The sequence below is a fragment of the Syngnathus acus genome, chromosome 15 (assembly GCF_901709675.1).
Source record: "Syngnathus acus chromosome 15, fSynAcu1.2, whole genome shotgun sequence".
In the NCBI taxonomy this organism is placed as follows: Eukaryota; Metazoa; Chordata; class Actinopteri; order Syngnathiformes; family Syngnathidae; genus Syngnathus; species Syngnathus acus.
The window spans coordinates 9174652-9196083 of NC_051100.1; the positions used below are offsets into that span (position 1 = coordinate 9174652).

A 21432-nucleotide genomic window follows, 5' to 3' on the forward strand; every position below is an offset into this window, starting at 1 on the left:
TTGTGCTCATAGAAGAATTCAAAGGACCAAAGCAAGGCTGATCATGATCTGTTCTGAATCAGAGGAGACAGTTATTCATATAGCAGACTCCGAGTGGATAGAGGAGGGACTTAGACTTGAAAATAAGCTGTGAAGACCACCAAATAAGTTCTCAACTTCAGAAATGTGTTTGGCCGAGTCTAATATGGGAGAGCTAGTCTTCATGCTGAAAGTGACATAAAGCAACATCAGTATAGAAAAGCAGGCTTGTGGTTCAAGAGGTCACAAGGTGGAGAAGGGAGAGCGGCATGCCAAAAACATCGCAACGGCTCGACAGGATCTTGACCAACAGGGACAGCATAGACAAGAAAAAGCTCTGCTGGCATGACATTTGGGAGATGAAGGGAGCGCAGCGGAGTTATGTCAGCAGTCACATACGAACTGCTACCTTCCCTTATAAACACAAAACTGTGGTACGGAGAATTTTCTGCCTGTTCCTTGTGGCATAATCATGTAACCTGAGAGCTAGGACATGAAAACTACCACATAGCTCCAACCTGCACCAGCATGAAAGTTCCTATGTACATTTTGTACCAGCAGGCCAACTTCAAGAGGACAAAACATCACTGCAAGCATCCTGCAACTGATTGAGATTCAACACAGCAGACATTTATTTAAAATGAATGGATGGATGAATGTATAGTTAGAAATAGCGGCTACAAATCTAAGATACGTGGAGCTGACAACTCCATGGGAACATTGGGTCGAAGTGGCTTATGAGAGGGAAAAAAACAAATGCATTAGGCAACTGATGCGTTCCAGAATGGCTGGAAAACTCTCATCTTTCCAATTAATATAGAATACAAGGAATTTGATAGAGCATCTGAAAATGACTGAAAATGATTGTGAGGTGCCACCCTCTTCAACAGACTATGAAGACCTGGTAAAGTGTTTCCAAAAGAAGCAGCAACTGGCACTGGATCTGACACAATGACAAACACCAAGACAGATGGCTTGCAGCCAGGCACACACCTGGCTCAGGGAGAACAGCCTTGTGATGCAAAGTCCAAGGGTGACACAGGGGGTATGGCAAAGGGGTGTGGAGTGTAGGTGAGGGGGTAGCTTACTGTTAGGCTATTTAGAGATGTTGTGGCTTCAACATAAGAAACACCAATGAAGAGGAATGCCCACTGGATGACCCCAGCCTTTTCTCTCTTTCTATAGTCCACACCTACACCAATCATCCAAATGTAACAATTTACTTAAGGGACTGAATTTTGTTCATCACAAGCAAGTTTTCTGAGAAACCTCAGCTGTTTCCACATAACGCTACAAAGAAACGACATGCAAACTGAAATAAAAATAAGACTTTTTAAAAAAAAATACATCATGGCAAATTACAGTCAGACAGATTCCTCAGTCCCATCATTACTTTTATAAAAACTTCAATATCTTATTATGTATATGTAACACTGTATTTTCACTTTTTTCCCCTTTAACATTGATTCTTTGTAGCAAATAATGTAGAGTGACAAGCAATGAGCAGATGAGGGGGCTGTTTGACAACATGCCACACTTTAAGCCTACTTACAGGCTGCACAGCCCCCTCCTAACTCCACCATGCAGAATTGCAGAGAAGAGTCTGCAACACTGACATCTAGGCTGTGGGATGTGGTCAGTCAGAGCCCAGGGAGTTGTGACAGCCTGCTGCTCTTTCAGCCAAAGCAATGGAAAGATGCACTGAACTGAAGCATAACAGTTCTCTTTAAAAGGAAAGACGAAATACATATTAACCATGTCTAACCCGCCGCACTCGCTCATTCACTCACACAAACACACACGGACACAACGTTTCAGGGATGAGACAGTTTCTGTGTTTCCACAGAGGATTTGTATATATGTGGACACTATCACTTTCCGGCATGCGTTAAAGCCAAATGCAAGCCAGCAGCCACCATACTGTACCCTTAGTATTCCTTCAGGAACTGAGACTGACAGCTTTCAGCTGCATTCTTGTAGTTCAATGCCAGTTCATCTTGACTTGAGAGTGTTGGCATTTCTCATCAGAGAATCACTCCTACCGTAGGTTGTATCACAATCATATCAAATCAAAACCACCAGGGCAAAATAGAAATACACAAACTGTGTAAATCTACCTTAAATGTGTTAAATGTTGTAAAACTTTCAAATCAGCAAACATCTGATTTGTATTTCTTGTGAAGCCCTCAACTCTACTATAATGGGAATAAGGAGATACAACAAAAGAAGGGACACCCCTGAGATGGCAATTGTTGCGTTTTCCCCCCCAGTAGAGCTACAAGCCCAACATTACTTTGGATACAGGAACAACTCTTCAAACTAATTTCTGTCTTTGGGGGATCTTAGCTGATGTTCAGTCATACATTTAGCTGCCCTGAGGTAAGGGAAATCCATTTTCATCTGTACAAGGCACCGGCATTTACTTCTCTGTCTTGACACGCTCCAGTCAGGTGAAGATTTGGATGTTAAGATTGCTACTGCAGTACGGGTATACTTGTTTCATGGCCTAAAGGATGGCTTTGGGCTTTAAAAAAAGGGGATTACACACTATCTTTGCGGAGTTTTACTCTTTCATGCTGGAGTTTATTTTGCGTTAGGCCTTGTTTTGACTCGTATTCCTTTGTAATGCCCTAGAATCCCCATTAGGCAGCTGAGCCGTCCGTCTAGGTTTCCAAAATGAAGCCAATCCCCTTCTTGCCATTGCTCCAATCAATTCTCCACTTTGTAAGGGGGGAACAGTCATCCTGAGCTTGGTTGCTTCACAAACTGTTTACTTTCATTGAAATGAACTTTCTCTCCGTGTGTGTCAGACATGTAAAATAAAAGTTGTGCTTTTGGTTAACCAAAATTGTATACCAACGGAGAATCTCTTGAAGTGCCTCTTGCATATCAAGGAAATCCAAATCAGCAAAACACCACATATTTGCATAAACACATAAACACTGAAAAATATTTTCCTTGCGGCAAAATTTATGCTGGTGCAGTGGTGCCCTTGCAGTTTGATGGAAAGCGCTGTGGTTATGACGATGTAATGACTAGGCTCATCGTACAAGGCCAGTCAATCACAGAGCACCACTGTTTTCACTCTAGGCATTCTCAATGCATAACATCTGTATAAATACATTAAACAGGATCCGGGTGGCTGTGAGTAAAAACAGAGCCTCTGCTTCTTACAAATATATATAATATTGTAAAAATAAATGAAGAAATTCAACTATTTTTTTGGATGAGGGGGGCTGGAAGGGGGCTGACAAGCTGAAATTTCAATCATTGTTGCAGATTTGAAGTGCATTATTTTGACGTGTAGATATTCATACATACAGGTCAAATATATAGACCAATCATATATATATTTTTTACCTTACTGGCAGGTAAGGCTGCATTTTTAAAGTAATTTCACCTGAGACATAAATTGCCCAAGACAAAAAGACTTGCGAACTGTTTGTGTGTGATTTAATTCTATCTCTGACACATGGTCAACAATGTAGGCATGCAGGTTGTTCTTACATACACAAGACATATAAACTGTGATATCTGCTGTTTTACGTGTGTGTCAATAGACATACACAATAAATACTAACGAATTTGGAATTGGACACAAAATATTTAGCATAACTTCTTCCAAAGTGCAGATACATTTAAATATCAGCGGTAGATAGAACTTCAAAAATGCGTATAACTCTTTCTCTCTCAACACCCATTTAATTGCTACCTGGAGTGCCTATCATGGCCACAATGATTCATCATCAGTGCAGGAATTTGTCACAATCATCTTTAATGAAACTGGCACTAATCAGTGTCTCCCGTCTACGCTGGCAAGTACTTCCATTGATTGGATTCTTATGAGGTTGTGGGGGCCGTAGGCTGACACTAAAAAAGAGATTTGTGGCTATTTTGAGAAATACATTGATTTGTTTACCCCAATGAGTAAGGGACTATCTATAAAAAAATCTGTAAACATTTAGACACAGATAGTTGTGGATTGTGTTGCCATTCCACCATGTCTGATTTCTGTGTGTTAGGTATGATGTGGGACAGAGATTGCTTTTGAACCAGAATTTAGGGTTTTCAAGGCAGCATCAGACCTTCCGATCTGTGCAGCAAATTACGAGGATTGCAGGGCCTTACCTATGCTATAATTGACAAAGCACTAGCAGTTTTAAAACACAGACAAAACAGACTAAGCAAGAGGTGCTGAAAGTGTTACATTGTTGGCTGTAGTTTTGTTGTATCATCTATTGCTTTTCTTTAATCCTGCAATCCTTGTTGTATTATCGATTGCTTTTCTTTAATCCTGCAACCCTCGTGAGCTCAGCTAATGAACGAATAATAATAAAATTAAATCATAATCATTTTATTTTATTCTATTTTATTTTATTCTTATTCACTGAAAGGCTTGTTTTAAGACAATATTTCTATAGTACAATTCATCCCTACTCACCACAGTGCTCAAGCCATACTCCTTCATCAGCCTGAGGGAGTTCTGGTAGCAGGAGGTGAGGTCATTGGTCTCGGTGGGGCCCACATGACCTCTGGCCACCGGGCCCACGGTGTGGATCACAACTGTTGGAAAGGGACAAAACACAAAGATTATTTTAAACAGCAGACACCTCTAGCAAGGTTACATGGTTGGCAGTAGTTCTAAAGCAGCATGCAGTGTAATACTAAGTGACTATAAAATCTCTCAGCGGGCTGCCAAACCACTGAGCAAATGCCCAGAACAGCAACCCGGGATTGAAATCTATAATGAATGTACTCCTAAATCCCCAGATTGAGGAAAAACAAGGAAAAACCCCCAAATCAATTACTTGTGGTAAATGTATTACATTAAATGTCACTGTGTTTGGTACCATCCATTAAACACCAATAGTATTATCTGTACTTGAGTATAAATTTCCTTCAAGATGTGCTGGATAGAATAGTATACAACAGCATAATTGTACAGCAACAAGTGTGGAGGGGTGCTAAAGACTAGACAAGTAGTGAATTCAAGAAAATACATGAAGAAGCCCTATCTCATCCGTACCAATGAATCCACTTGTATCCTCAGCACATCCATATTTGATTAATATTTTTACAGCCGAGTGTGGAAGGCAAAAGGTACATTTTCCTTGGTAAACAAACCGCAGCAAGAAGGGACAGATGTTTCTTTAGAGCTTCAAAACACCTTGGCTGTTGTTTTAGTATCCCTCAAAAATCAATCATTAGTGAACTGTCAGCCATTTGGCATGGCAGAAGTGTTCATAATTATGACAGAAAAAAATATACATACTACATGTATACATATTATGAAAAGAAATATATGTTTTCAGTGTAGTGCTCGTACAAGTCTAAGTAACATAATTTCTAGCTGATTAACTATCCAGTGTGTGTCGTGAGGATCACTCTTGCTACAATCCTTCCTCTGTTTTTATTGTTATCCATTGAATGCAGCACAATGTATTTCAGTCTATCGATACATCCTCTTTGCCGAGAGGCACATACTGACATACCATATGCACCATTATCATTGCGAAGCCAAGAGCTACTTAAACACAGCAGTGTGAATAAGTGCATTGAAACAATTCTTCACCCTGCTGGCTCAACATACTGTCAGAAAAAAGTAACAGCACACCGATCAGTACCATCCTGCATTTTAAATTATTTGGTGACATTGTTTTATCATGCACTGCATCAGGGAGATACTCTTCAAAAATGGACGTGCACACCAGTTAAAAAAAAAAAAAAAAGAAAAAATCTACAGCATCAGAAAACAATCTAGAATAAATCATTCATTGTGGTAATATCCGTATCTCTGTTAACATTTCATTAATCCTTAAATGTCCTTGTATGGGAAGTTTTCCCCTTCAAAGAATGCTTACATGCCAAATGGGGACAAAAGCAAATTTTGCTCCCCTATTTCTGGCTGAGCAACAAAAAGAGAAACTAATCGAACTGAGCTGTCCCTTGTGGCTTGCGATCTCTGCTAAGTCTGGATTGTTGGCAATGGATTGGAAATGAAATGACCCCTAAACACACAAACTGTGGTGTGTGTGATCATTTTAGACATTCCCACTAAAATATTCCTCAGTTTACTACCGAGGGGACATGAACACTTCAAAGACACCACTTTCTTAGCAACAACAAATAAATATCCAGCCTTCATTTAGAACAAAAGTGCTGAGCTATTTTAGAGTAGGATTGTAACTTCACCATCTAATCAATCTTTCATTTTCACTTGACTATTATGACTTTGAGGCTGCTGCTTTGCTTAATCCCACATTAAAAAAAATTCAAATCTACTGTAGTGTGACAGCAAATGAAAGTTCCTTCTTGCCAACAAGTTTTGGGCTGCAATAACAAGGAGCACTCAATCACCAGATTCCAAATTCAATCTAAATTTGTTGTCTACAGCAGTTATTTTCAGATGGATAGATTTCCAGTAAGGTAAATTATTCGTAGCTCATGACATAACATGTAACAATAGGCAGAGGCCAGAACCAGTGGCTTTCTGATCACAAGATACATTTGTCGCAGTCGTTCATAAGAGCTAGGAGGGGAATTGGCAATCTTTAGGGCAGGATATGCAGTAGCTCACTTGTATGAAACAGAACTGGCCCCTAAAACATCTTGGAACTGTCTTAAATTGTAAGAAAAACGCATAATGCATAATCCTTCAAGAACAAGAAGCGGCAGCATAAAATTATGGATTTTATCGTGCTGGAAGATGCATGGTGTTGTGGTGTTGTCCCTAAACATAAACCAAACAAAAGGAAGTGTCATTTTATTAACTACTTTATCATTGCAGCACACGGTGAAGAAATCCAACCCAAAGTAGCTTGAATGAACAACACTGTTCTAATTTCTTTATAAGCGGCTACAGCATATTTTAAAATATTCAGATGGGTTTGCTAATATTGAGTCAGACTGCAAAAAGCCTGCACATACACATGTGAAAGTCCTCTTGTTTACAAATATGGTGATAGCTGTAATCAAGGTATAGTCATGCTGTCCAATGTGTAAAAAGTAATTAATGTGCCATCGTCAGATCAATTTGATGATGTGAATTTGTTAGCGCTGTGAAAAATTAACTGAAAGTAGTCAAGCTTTGAAAGCCATACATCCGTGCAAGTAAATTATAGGATTTGTATCCACTGTATATATAAATGTCCTATCCTACGTTCGGTCCGATGGTTGTAAATCCTGTTGTAGAGTTTTAGAATTACAATTATTTCTTACCACACAATGTTCTTAGAGAGAGAAAACAGTGCTTGAGTTATAAATTTCCAGTATAAACTTTACACAGTGCTCACAAACAACTGCCACTTGACTTCCAGCTCTACAAAACACAGAAAAAAGAGGCGTATTTCCAGTCGTGACGCTTCATGCTGCATTTGGTATGATTACTAGCCTAGACCCTCTTGCCATGTAGACAGCGGTTTGAATATTATTCAATAAGGATTACCAAATGAAGTGTGGACACCCACTCGGACATGGAATGGTGTTGTCATGGTGACCGAGAGTGCAGAGTGATCCTTTAACACTCGCCGCCGTTTCCAGTCAGAAAGGCGAGATTTTTGGAGACCTCAAATCATCTGCCACATGCCAAGCAGAAATAGTTGCTCATTCATTTATATTCCCTTCTCTTCTTAAAAACAACGACAATAGCTGCTTTATTCATACACAATGCTTACATTGTGGATTTCCACTGTGAGATGTGCTGCACATTTAAACAGGTGAACAATTTTAAAAAGGTTTAAAGTGCAAGTGAGATTAGCACTTTAGTTGACCACATTGAAAACCTAAGCAGTCACACATTTTTTTCCCCAATTTGACAAAACAACTGCAAACTCCGAAGACTGTTAACTATAGTCATTCTTGGAAAAAAAATGAGTCCTATTGGATTCAAGTTGTCTCCAGAAAAGAACAAAGTTGTTGACCCTTCGGTCACTGGGAAACATGACATTTTTATTAAGTGGTTTATGAGTTTCCATACTGTCAAACTTTACTCGTCACGGCAGTTTGATTTCTGCTGAAAAAATTCTGTTATTCTGCAAATAGCAAAACCTTTTAAGCACAATGCAATAAGGGAAACCATGCACAGCTCACACTGCTAAAATGGTAAACCAGGCCACCATGCCAGGCCTATATAGAGACAGCCTCGACAAAGAGCTCTTTTTTTCTTTCTGCAACACCTGGAGGCTCTCTGAAAGAGAGTATGATCTCCCCAAAATGACAGCAGGACTATAGAGGTCCTATTTTTCCCAGAGACCTCCGTCAGCAGAGACGGTGCATGGCCCCATTACAGCTCCATCTGTGAGAGTGACCAGGGCAGCCTCTTGTCTCTGCGTATTTCAGCTAGCTCCACTAAAGAAGCTGGAACAAGGACCCATCCACCTAGTGTCATCTCAGGACTGCAGTTGTACTCCACACGGCATTTGCACAAAGAAGGATTATCTAGAGCAGGGCTTCTGAAACTTTTTATACCAAGTACCACCTCGAAAAAAATACTTGTCTCTGCAAGTGCTATCACAAGGACTGGCATAAAAATACAGTAGTGTAGTAGGCCAACATGTTCAGAAGAAGAATAAAAGGCTTGAGCTTATTGCAGTTAAAAGTTAAATTCAACTGAACTGTACATCAACGTACTGCACTTGGGAAATCACGTACAGGCCACATTAATTTAGTGATTTTTCCACATACTACTTTAGGAAGCAGGTGAACCACTAGTAATATCATTAAAATAAATTATTTACAAAACTACAAAGCGATTTTGAATCAGGGTCTGGAATAAATAATTATCAAAATATCTTGTTTAAAACACTCAGCGGAACCATTTCCCAAAAAAATTAATTGTTTGAAATGTTTGATATGGTACACACCTTTCACATGGTACACTCACAACTGACATTTTGACACCCTACCATCTAGGGATAAAACATCAAGGTGTAAAAACATTCTCACTGAGCATGGACCACTCCTGAGCAAGCTCATGTGGCATGTGGGCTGCATGGCTTGAGGTGCTTCAGCTGTATAAATAGTGTGGCATCATATCATTTGGATGTGTAACAGTAACAAGTCAGTGAAATAAACAAATATATGTGATCCTGAACAATGCTGCATGCTACTTGTATCTGTTGAGAAGCACTACAGCATCAAATAATAACAAAATAACAAAGATACTCCAAAGTGGAAACAAAAAGTTTGGATGTCAAATCTGATAGTGGTAAGCTGAATGATATCACATGGAGTAGACCAGACCAGGTGGAGACTGAACTAAAAGTTTAAGCATGGTCCTAGCTTGAAGTGGGTTTCCTGCCTTGTGCTACCTTCAAAGGGTAGAACACACAGATACCAAGCAGTACAACCAAAAGCTTGAGTAAACAGTCTTTAGGGAGAAAACTGCTGAATTTGTTGGAAAAAAAAGATGGAACAAAGCCAAAAACACAGGTAGTACTGATGGTTTTCACCAATGAACATTTGGCACAGCACCACATGCTCAAAGCAAATTTGAAGTGATTGAAGACAAATACACATAATCTTGAATGACAGAAAAAAAAAAAAAAAGATTTAAACCTTGGCAGATCATATCTGAAAAAAAATGAACGTATTATGTAATTAATAAATATTTTTATGGACAGTATAATCTTATTTGGGCCATCTTCACCACACCTTACTAAGTTATGTAATTGTCAACTATGAGGCTTTGGAGAATAAAACACGTCAATCATTTATTCAGAATTTTTACAGGCAGGACTGACAGCAGCATTGGATTGTGGTTCATCCTCCTCTAGATTCTCTCTGTAGTGCCACTCAGGTGTGAAGAGCTATTTTAAGCATTGTCTGAATGGTAGCACTGATGTGTGCAATGTTTTTCACTTGCTCGCCATCATTTCATTTCATATCCGGGTGCAATTTTACTTTGAAGCAGCTTTATTGGACGAATATTGACGGTGTATGATGAATTCCTTTGTTGACTATTGAAGAGGTTCATTTGAGTATTGCTAGGCTTTTTTTAAAGACATTAAAGTAGTTAAGGGGAGTGAAAGTGACATTTTTAGTGCCGTGAATGATCTGAGGTCAAACAGTATGTTGTGTAATTCCAATTTGAGATAATGGGAACATAAATTTGTTCTTAAGTCAAACTGCTGCCTTCATAAAACTTTCAACTCTGCAGGGAATTCATCCATCATCCAATTCCAAAATATGGTTGCAGTTCTGTACTCGGGGTTCTGGAGATATTCGACAATGTGCATTTACATGGCGATATGTAGAAGCTGAGATCTGATTGGAAAAAAATAAACAAATGAAAACTGTCAGTCAAGAGAAATGCTATGAAACAAATCCAAATGACTGTAAATAAATTCTTACATTACATTTAAGTTATAAATGTAGATCTTTTTCTGTGCTTTAGTATTTGGACTAGCAAAAACTGCCTTTCAACTTGAAAATTAACATTTTATTTATTATTGATTTTTTTTATGGTTTGTCTCCAAACAAAAAGAGAACAATTAAGAAGTGAAGCAAATACTGTGTACTCACAGGGGCTCAGGTAAATTAATTCTCTTTACTGGGTTGAAAATGACTGCTTCGTTTCACCTTGTGTACTTTGAAGGTAAAACAGTTTGCCTTAATCCTGCCATTCAGCACAAATCCCACTGTAATTGCACTTGATCTCTAGTGGTGGGAAAAAACAAAAAAAAAACACCAGGACCAGCTAAACCAACTGTGAGATGTTGTCTTCTTGTATACAAAGATCGATGGCAAAGTCTCACTTGTGCCACATCCATCAAACATAGCACTCCAAATTATCTAATTAAATCTGCGTTTGTGTGAGGGTAAGATCAATGTGTATGCAGTGGCAGTGATTAGCAAAATATATCAAAGAACAAGAGGCTTTTGTCCAAAATAGTTCACTGACATGAATTATAGTGGCTGGGGGAGAGAGGTGGGACAACCTCCCGTCCATCATGCTGCACAGTGTGAGTGTGTGTGTGTGTGTGTGTGTGTGTGTGTAACCTTACTTTATAAGGGTCCCATGTTTGTTGATGATACAGAAACATCACCTGGCTTCCTGTGTCATCAAACGCTCGCCCTAAATGCAGAGTGCCACTAAGGAGCATTAATGCAAGTCTGCTGAGCGACCTCGCGTCTCCATGTTATCCGCTGTTCTTATCTGATGGCGGGAGTATAAAGGCAGGCTAAAAAATTGCTGCTCTCCTTCTGTCATGACCACTCCAGAAAGGGTTTCACAATGTTGTGTCCACAATGTTGTAAAAAATAAATAAAAATGAAGCAGCATGTTTTCTTTTGGGAGAAGCATGAAGCGTTAATTCAGAATAGGTTGTTCAAAAAGACAGCGTTCATGCTTAAAAATTAAACAATATCATCCTACACTTATCATATTCCTTTCAAGACACTGGCAATAAAAATGTAACATTTGGATCATGCGTTTCACGGGCTGGTGCAAAATATGATGTAATCTATCAATACCAATGTGCATAGCTACACATTTGCAACTATTACTCAACATTGTGTATAATATGAAATGTTCGACCAGTTGGACAAGTACAGCATAATCTTTGTAATAAGCAATAACAATTCGGGAAATACAGCCCTATAAGAGTTTATTCTTATTGCTTGTTTACAAACCAATATTCCCCAGAGACTATCACAGACAACGTCTTGTGCAGTGGCAATCAAAATTGTAAGCATATTACTAGAAAAGGTGTTAGTGTTACCAGATGTGCAGCGATGAGTCTGGATAAGAAAATAGTCGAGGCCTTCTCCCATGTTGAGACATGGACCAACATTTTGTGCCAATACAGCAAAATGCTTGTGACAGCGTGCTTCATAATTTTTGGCAGAACAAGTCCTGCCAACGCCTGGTGTGCAGCCCTCTCAGGAGGCAGAGGCATGCCGCCATCTGGGGGAGAGACTCCCCCCTGCCTTGTTAGCGTAAACCAGTGTAAAGATTCAACAAATTACCTTAGAGATATCTTGAAAACACACAAAGATCTGTGGCTATGGTAAATACATGGGCCTGGCTTCAGTTCCCATAAATAAACAGATAGCCTACCATTTTCACCTTGCGATATCTGCAGTGGGGTAGAAAATGGCAAAGTAACCTCAGTGGACATGAAATGAAATATGAGAGTGTGAACTGGGGGTAAATGTGCTTGCTGGTGTTTTCTTAAAGCATCTGCTAAGGTTGGGTATGACTTTGCTTAGAATGAAAACTGGAAGGGCACAATGACTCCCAGATGAGTTTAACAGGAAGTTTCAGTCTCTGATGCACATTGGGCTCCACAAGATGCCTTGACTTTTAACAAGATCTCTCTAATAGACAGAAACCCTGAGTGAATTCTAAATCTAAATTGCATTCGCTAAACAGAAGGGTTATTGATAATTTAGTGGCATTTCCATTACTCGGCAATACACACAGGAACGAAGCAGTTTGCCTGATGTGACGTGCACCAACAACAAGGAGAATATTTCATTTCCTTTAACAGGTGGCCAGCATGGGAGGGAAGAGCTAAATGAGCAGCACACCTTCATGCCGCAAACAAAACTGTCTTGCTTTATGTGCCTTAAATATTTTCTTCCAAAAATACAATATTTCCCTCCCATGCTCTGTGCCCTCGGTTTGCCAGAATATGACCCATAAAACACATCTATAATCAAACAGATGCAGGTCTTCTAATATCCATAAAATGGAAACACAAAAGGATACTCTTTCGCATATCAAGCACACAGTGAGAAATATTCACAGTGACACTTCACAGATGGCTGGAGAACAGTGTGTTGTGAAATCTATCCTTTTGTGCTCCCACTCACTGAACTTGTTCCTTTATGATACGGCCATTTTTTTTCTTTTTTACCTCAACCCCATGGGGAGATCACCCATGTGTAGTTTTGTCAGTCTCTGTAGCTTAGCAACTAAGCAGCATAGTGAAGCAGACCAGCGCTTGCAGCGGTTGCTAGGGAACTGCTAAAAAGTGATACCACTTGTGAGCGGCGTGCCGATAGATCAGACTCTAATGGTTCTGGTCTGATGAAGTCTTGCCAAGGAGATGAGGGATCACCATGCAACCATCTCACCAACTATACCATTACATTACAGCCAGCACATCTCTGGAGTGCCTCGCATCAGCACGCATAACAACCAGATGAAACCGGCAGGTTTTCTCCTCAGAAGGAAACCATTTGCATAGAGGTGTAGACTAAATAATTGAGAGGTGTGGAAAAGAGCAGAGTGGCTGCAGTGGGATGAAGGGATGTATGCCTGCCAGCCATATCCATTAGCCAGACCTTGCTCGGCTGAAGCAAGCAGCTGATGAGAAGGCTCTGTTATCGGACACTAAAGGACATGAGGGCTGGTCAACACCACGCCAGCCTCTTGCTGCAGGGCGGATAGAGCCAAAGAAAGAGTGGGAAAGGAAACTAAATGAGACAGACCAAAACTGAAACTGAGGGAAAGACCAAGGGAATTAATAAGAGTGTTTCCAGAGCTCTATAATTGGCCAGCAAAAGCGAAGTGAATTGCAAATAGTTGTTCTACAAGAGTATTTGTCCATATCTAAAGCTGAGCTCTGTTAAAAACAGCATTTGCCAAAGGCTCTGTAAAAAAAAGAACGTGTATTGTATAAACTGTATTGGTGATGGCTGGTTCTGGCTCGTTCGCTTAAAACCAGGAAATGGTGTGGAGTTCTTCACTGTATCACTTAAGACCCAAATCTGTCAGTCAATCAGATGACAGTGGCATTGCGGCTTTTTATATATACGTATATTTTGTTTTTACAGTAAGAATACCCAGTGATGGATGGCCTCACCTAATGTGCTTTATCTCACGTTGAGTGCATACTTAACATGCACAGACCCAGCAGGAATTAAGCAAGTAATAAATTGGGTTCTAATGCCATTGAGCATGTTCAGCTCCGCTATATACAAATGTGCTGCCACTCTCATCATCTTGTTTAATTCAACAGGAGAAATTATGAGACTGATGCTTCATCAAACTGTAATCCCCCTAAAAGTAATTCCTCAGTTTTTTTGGTATATTACACAATAATTTTTGTCATTTCACCAAGAGCATGTCTCGGTCCATTCTAAAGGTGAGGTGTTTTGCACGAATAAAAGAGCAGCTATAGCAACGCATCCCAATGAGCTTGTTACTGCAGCAGTACAGGAAATGCATTCCCGCATAGAGATGAAGCCTCATTTGCATGTTTTCATGTTTAATTTTGGACAGAAGAGGCAGGTCTTGATGTGACCTAATATGATGCCTGACATTGCCTAAGACCCATAATTATTTCCCTGACCTGCCCAACAATCTTATCTGTCTTCCAGTTAATTGCTAACATAAAGAAATCCTGTGTGCAGGTTCATATTGAGTGCTTTGCATACAAGACAGATTCACAGCCAAAACTCTGAAGTATTAAAATTCTTTCAAAGTTCTCCACAGCTCATTCCAGCCCAATTTCCAATTGATAAGAGTTAATAATTAACACAATTGTCAATGATGACTGCTGGAAATTGGATGAAAAGATTAGGAATCTTTAGTCAATGCTTTCAAACGAAAAATGAATCACTATTTTCTAAATGAATAATTAATTACAACCCAACTTGGGTTATCGAGTATAGTGAGCTGTGGACGCCATTGATGCAGATTGTTGAATATCTTAAGGGCATAGGAGTTCAAAAATACTTCAAACAAATGCAGTTGCTATTTTATTGTTGTTCTATGGGTGTTCAACGTTTGCTCTGCCACCCATGAGTGAATATTTAATGAGGCCATGGCAGCCACTCCACTGCTGTTCATCTGGGCATCGAGTCAGCAGCTTCTGCCATCTGTTGGAATCAATAAGAGTGTCAAACCCCAAACAACATTCAGGAAGGCCTCAGCTAACCCCCTCGACTCTGTGGCTTCACATCCAGCACGGCACATCAGCAAGGTTAACCGGCCGGTTCTGTAAGAAGAATATTATACTCTGAACGCTAATGCTAATCCCTCAATTAAATTAGAGCTCCAAAGCACACAGGCCTCTCCTGGTGCTGCAGCTGCAAAGCCAAACCGTGTGACTTGTTTGCACACAGTCCACACTTGATGCTGGGGCTTTGTCGAAGGATTTGTGGAGTAAATGATACTTTGCAGAAAGACAACAGTATACAATGTGTTTGTATAACATAACGAGGCTTTGGGCATGTGTTTGTTGAGCGTGGTTTGAACACTAAGAAGCCCTCAAATGATGGGAATGCTCAATCTTCATAGAATGTTAACACAGCAAGTCCTATCATGCGTGCGCTTTAATAGTGTTAGAGCAGCACATGGTTAAAGATTGAAGCAGTGGCCTTCTTTTGAGCCCAGCAGGGAACTCCTCTTCTAATGAGAAAATACAAGGTTGTTTAATTGTGGTTTATTTCAGTGCTAGATTGTTTTTATTGAGCTCCATTATTCTTGTTACTCAGCCTGTAATGTGAATGCTGATCATGTGAAAGCCAGTCTTTACCTAACTATGTAAGAATGTCATTTCAGGAAGGATACCTTGACGACACCTATTTTTGCTGTCTGTTTGCTCCTTATATGACCAAGTGGAACCCAGCAATCATTGGGAGGTGCAACTTTCTCTCTTCGTACAAACGGGTCTAGATGTGGTGAAATGCTTTCCTTTTCCTTAAAGATAATCACACAAAAGTGATGTTATTAAAGTCATAAAAGCTTGGTAGCTGGAGGCTGTCATCGCCCAGAAAGTAACATGAAACATGGGCAAATCTCACAAGGCCACAGCGTATCTCACAGGAGCTCAGTTGAGCTGCTTTCAAAAGATTAACTTCTGCCGATTTTTCTGGCTTTCGAAAACACATTCCAAAAGATCGAGCAGCTTCAGTGAAGGGAGAAAAGAAGAATATCCACCTCAAGTCATTGACGTTAAATAATTTCATTATTATGAAATCATTGAGTCACCTGACATTGGAGCAAACAGCGTGGGTTGAGTCCTCACTATGTAATGTGCAAATATGATTAGCTACCTCTCTAAATACAGCCCTGTGATTGACTGTCAACCAGTTCTGGATATAGTCTGTAGCCTGCCTTTTACCCCAATTCAACTTGCGAAGGCTCCAGCTCCCTGCACTGAAATGATTGATGATATCTGTTTAACTCTGGAAGATTCACTAATTTCATTTAAATGTCTTCACATTGGGAAAATGATACTAAAGTGCAATTGAATTGGACATGAATCACGTTTGATTTCGGAGGCTGAAATGCAGAGCAACGCCAACAAGTCACGGAGTGTGAGGTGAGTGAACACTTTCACAAATGCATATGACTGTTATAAACAACGTGTTCAGTGCAACAAGACTTGGACGATCAGTCATCCTTTCGCAACAACTGAATGGAATTGAATTTACTTAAACGGACACGTATCTTAAAATATAATTGACGTTTGTAAAAATAAGAACACCTCAGTAAAGTGCAAAAACTGCACTATGAGTGAATAATGCACATTTGAACAAGGTTGGACGTGTAGCAAAGTAGATGTCAAAATTGATTGTAACCCACATTCTTCAGTTCATGCATCTACATATCACACTATAAGGAACTCTATATCTCTCCTTTTTTTTACAATACCCACAGAAACAGCAACAGTGAAGGATCCAATAAAAGAAAAGCACTGAACAAATCTGTAAACAAGACCAGCTTTGCTTCAATTTTTCATGATCTCAATTCAAAGATGTGAAACTTCACCTATAATCACAAAGGGCCCATTTAGCTAAAATATGTTCATAAAGCTGTCCAAATACATTCCATCAACCTCACAGGTGTGTCAAGTCAACTTTATACATCCAGCTCTTAATCACAAAAGTGCGGCATAACAAGATTGAGTATTGCGCAGGAGTTCCTTAAGTTGTCCACTTAAAAATTTATTGTATTGGGTTGTAGGAAGTTGTTGGATATTGGCAGGCGGATGAACACTCCCCTAAAACAGAGCATCCCAACGTTGCTCAAGGCGCGAATATGATGGCCATGCAAGAACAAACATAACATCTCCACGAGATCCTGACTCGTTGAGTGGCCTTTTATTATGGGCAGCCTAAGGTCCCCCTGCACAATATATGAAACATATATAAAGATTAATAATGGCAGTCACACTAGATAAGTATTGATTTTTTTATGGCAACAGGATTTCCATTATATAATATATGATCACTATTAACATTAATGAGAAGATAGCAATAAGAAAAAATGGCAGTCCACAAGTGACACAAATACACATGTACTGAGCTTTGAATGTAAACAGCCAACATGCATGAAGTATTTCGGAAAATGATGCGCCTCTAATTCCCACTTAATTAGGCTGCTAATAACCACAATATTCTGGCTGGGAGGCCAATAAATGGTGGACATTTGTGTGTTTTTAATGTCACTAAAACTAATAATTGCATAAACATTTCTACACAACCAGATGCCTTTTAGCCCAAACAAGGCTTATTTTACTTGACCCTTCCTTCAACCCTAGTCTCTCAACTATATATGTTTAATGAGCTGGTATGTTGTTCCCTCAACGCCTGCTTTACGTTTTGCCTCTGTCACTTCTTCAGCCAATGCTTATGTTGCTGACATTTCCACTGGTCAAGAAAACATTAAAGAATAAAACACTTCTTATGTCATACCACAACAGAAACAGACATTTAATGTTTCTTATTTCATTCTAATGACATCCACACATCCATACATTAAATGCGAGAACAAATGAATCACTTTAAGAAGGGGAAAATGTCATAAAAACCAACTCGAGTAGGAAGTGACAACCTTGTCATATAATAAATCAATTGATAATATAAACAAATTGTATATCTTGTATCATCTTGTAAATCATTTCATTTAAGATCAAGAACACTTTTAAACATATCTGGAAAAATCCAAATCAAGTTTTTTTCCCCCTCTAAAGACATTATAGACAACAAAGACATTAAGAAAGCCCATTTTCTCGGACGATTGAGTTTTCCCATTTTGCTTCATACTTCTTGTCAAATGCATCACTCCATGAAACAGGACAAATGAGATTCCATGAATAGATGAATGGGTTTTTCATACATGTTCAATCTAAATTAATCGTTAATGAGATAATTTGTCAAGGACATGTGCTAAAGATTCATCACAAAAAAACACAGCAAGTCTTTTCTCTAGACAGGTGGATGAGGTTTTTTTTACAATGAGAGCTCTTGCTTTGAGAGCTGCTTACTTCGGGATACTACACGACATCCCAATTTAATATAATACAGTGTATCAACTTAGTCTTACGAATAGGACAATACGACAGTCAAGCGTATGACCTCAACTGACATTAAAGGAAGAGTGAAATGTTAAATTCTTTTGGCCCAAAACGTTTTACAAATGATCCATTTCAAACAAGCATCACCAAATCTTGAGTGACCTCAGTCAAAGGTAGATGTACTAACCACTTGACCACCATAATGCCAACCTAGCTTTTGCCAAGAAAAGCATTGCAAAAAGCCAAGGGTAAAATCTTTGTTGTGTATATTCACATTATTGGTTAAAAAAAAAAAAAAAAAAGAAGTCTCAATGTCAGGTGTCCGCAGTGACATTGCAAACTAAAGCGCTAACTCCGTGATGTGACATCATTAACGTGTAAGACGTTCCGTTTTTCAGAGCTGCAGCTACATACAGACACAATTTCAAATTAATGTCAAACTTTCTTGTTTAGCTGGTTTGGGGTTTTTCAGCACACAATGCAACAGCATCGGTGAACACACCGACTTAATACCAGTCTTAGTGTGGATGGCCATTGCTTATGTAAGTCAGTATTAGCTTATTTGCTAATCTATTAAAATATATCAATTAATTTAAACTCCTTTACCTGTGCAAATATATAAGGAATCATGAATCATCACGAATCCAAAAAGCGTATTGCAAAGCAAACATTTAAATACCTCACTGGAGAAATATGATTCCTCTTTGAGGGCTCATATCTGAGTAAGACAGTCCCTACAGGGCCTGCTATTTTGGCTTTCTCAAGCAGTCCGAGACGGCCTTGGTTAGTTAGAGTTGAGCAGTGGATGCGTGAAGAGATTGGAATGACACAAAGCACCGGAGTTAAGGGTTGAGTCCATGGTTGGCTGTCTGGACTTGTTATGGGCTGTCTCCATGGTTGCATGTCTGAGCAGGAAAGCATACAGTAGCATTGATAACCACTTTTGATTTGGACAAATATGGCCAGAAGTGAGTGTCTAGGCCCTCCACAAAAAGTGTTTGGTCGAGGATGAATAGGCCACTGTAGACGTGCACCGCACCGTAAAAGAAGCTGTTGGCAAACCTTTTACAATCCCTTTCAACTAGATGTAAACTTGGCCATGACTTGAACTATAAAACTGCAATTAAGGAGATAACAGAAAAATGCACTCTAAAATATATTGTGATCCGGTGGATGGATGGATGGATGGATGGATGGATGGATGGATGGATGGATGGATGGATGGATGGATGGATGGATGGATGGATGGATGGATGGATGGATCATCTGGATATGGCCATGGGAATATTGTGTTCTCTCCTCAGCCTATTTATTTTTCCATTCCTACGCACTGGACTACATTAGCAGACCAAAAAAAAAAAGCAATCTTATCTTTTTAGGCACGGTCTAGGCTGAGCATCAGCCAAACAGGTAAATAAGTGTCAATTGGAAGCGATGCATTAAAGTTTAGAACTGTCTGAGGAAATATACTAGCTTCTGCTGAGACTAAGGCGTTATGTGTCCCTTCATTTGCTGGCACGTTATTTGATGTTGAAAACAATGACGTCACATCCATTTGATTGAAAAATGGAGTTAAACTAGTAACAATGTTACTTGTTATGCCACCACTGCCCAATATTAGCAATTCCTCATCAGTGCAGAGCTCTACAAACTACCAGTAAAAACTTAATTATAGTCACTGTGGTGGAAAGATGTGTTTCAATGTTATGTTGTTTCATTATTTCTGCAGGAACTTCATTATTAACAGTGATAACTCACCTCTATTTTTTTTTATTGTTTTCAATATCAAATAATTAAAAATCAAAACGCACAACACCAATTTCTATTCATTTGCATGCAGTATATTGCACTAAAAAATTACACATCAACAGTCACAAACATTCTGCTGTACCTCTCTGACACCAGACATCAGGTGACCAAAATTGAGGAGAAACATTTACAACCTCAAAAATACATCACTCTTTACACAGAATGGCATTTCAAAGCAAGAGTAAAGCTTCTTAGTTGCCATTTTAACAAGCAAATAATATGGCTTTATAGAGGACAAATGAGATTGCATTTTAGAAGATATCTTATCTTCACACCCACTTTATCATAGAGCAGCTTCCACACTGCTCTGCTTTATGCTGCAAAATATCTCAAACTGTGCAATATGTGACTAATTGCTATGGTTTATCAAGGCATAAAAGCTCCTTGAAGAAAGTTAAGTGCCAGACTGCAATGACCCAGCAACAGTGATCATGTGCCTCTGACATGAAGCTTCTGTTCATACAAACCCCGTAAACACCGTTAAAACATCAGCGGCTATAAAACACTTTTATGAAGTAATGAGGTGCCTTTTATGGTTTTTGCGCAAAGGGTTCTAAAATGTTTGCTCTTCTGCTTGCATACAGTCCAACATACAAAAGGAGCGAGCGATACACCTTAACAGATGTGTTGGTAATATTTTTAAATGTAACATGACAACAAGAGTACAAAAAATATGTCACCTGTTAAATCCTTTAGTGCAGTTGCATGCACAAATGCTACTTCATGCGTTGAATTTTTAAACAGGCAACCTGTATGTGTTTTCCTGACACCCAAGTACTACAATTTTTTTTTCCAGGTAGTGCATCACAAACTCATCTTTCCTAAAATGAGCTCCTCACAATAAAGCTTTTGACATGCTATTCCAGGCTTAATATTTTCTTCTTCCAGAAAAGCCCAACCTAGAGACTCTGTCACTGTTAATAATTTTTCAGAACTATTATCAAAAATTATATTCACTGAAATTCATTGCCTATTCTATGAAGGGTGCATCCCTCATTGTTGGTCATCTCTTCTCTTGCTTTTCCCTAGACAATAGCTGCCTAATCAGACCAGTCAAAAACGGTCCAATTTTAGTCAGTGTATAAAAAAATAAATAAATAAATGTGGTGGAAATCACTTATACTGTATTTTTGAGGCAGCATTTATCACTGTCAGCCAACATATACAGTACATATGCCCCCAAGATGTCCCATTTCCCCACCAGTAGTTTGGACAGCATACTCGCTCATTTATAGACGAGCCTGTCAGTTTTGTGCTATTTACTAATGCAAATGTTCCCTGGATGAAGTGTTTCTCGCATAGAGACTTGCTGTGACAGAGAGGAGAAAACAGGCAATCTCATCCAGTCAGA

At 39.2% G+C, this 21432-nt stretch overlaps 1 protein-coding gene across 6 annotated transcripts in view; it reads right to left on the bottom strand.

Moving 5' to 3' along the window:
• The window catches only part of macrod2 (mono-ADP ribosylhydrolase 2), a 274895-nt gene that overhangs the window by 100568 nt on the left and 152895 nt on the right, over nucleotides 1–21432 (bottom strand). For all 6 annotated transcript variants that reach the window (XM_037271888.1, XM_037271887.1, XM_037271891.1 and 3 more), the window contains one exon: nucleotides 4460–4581. In XM_037271888.1, coding sequence (XP_037127783.1) covers nucleotides 4460–4581 — 122 coding nt within the window. The remainder of the gene's footprint in view (nucleotides 1–4459; nucleotides 4582–21432) is intronic.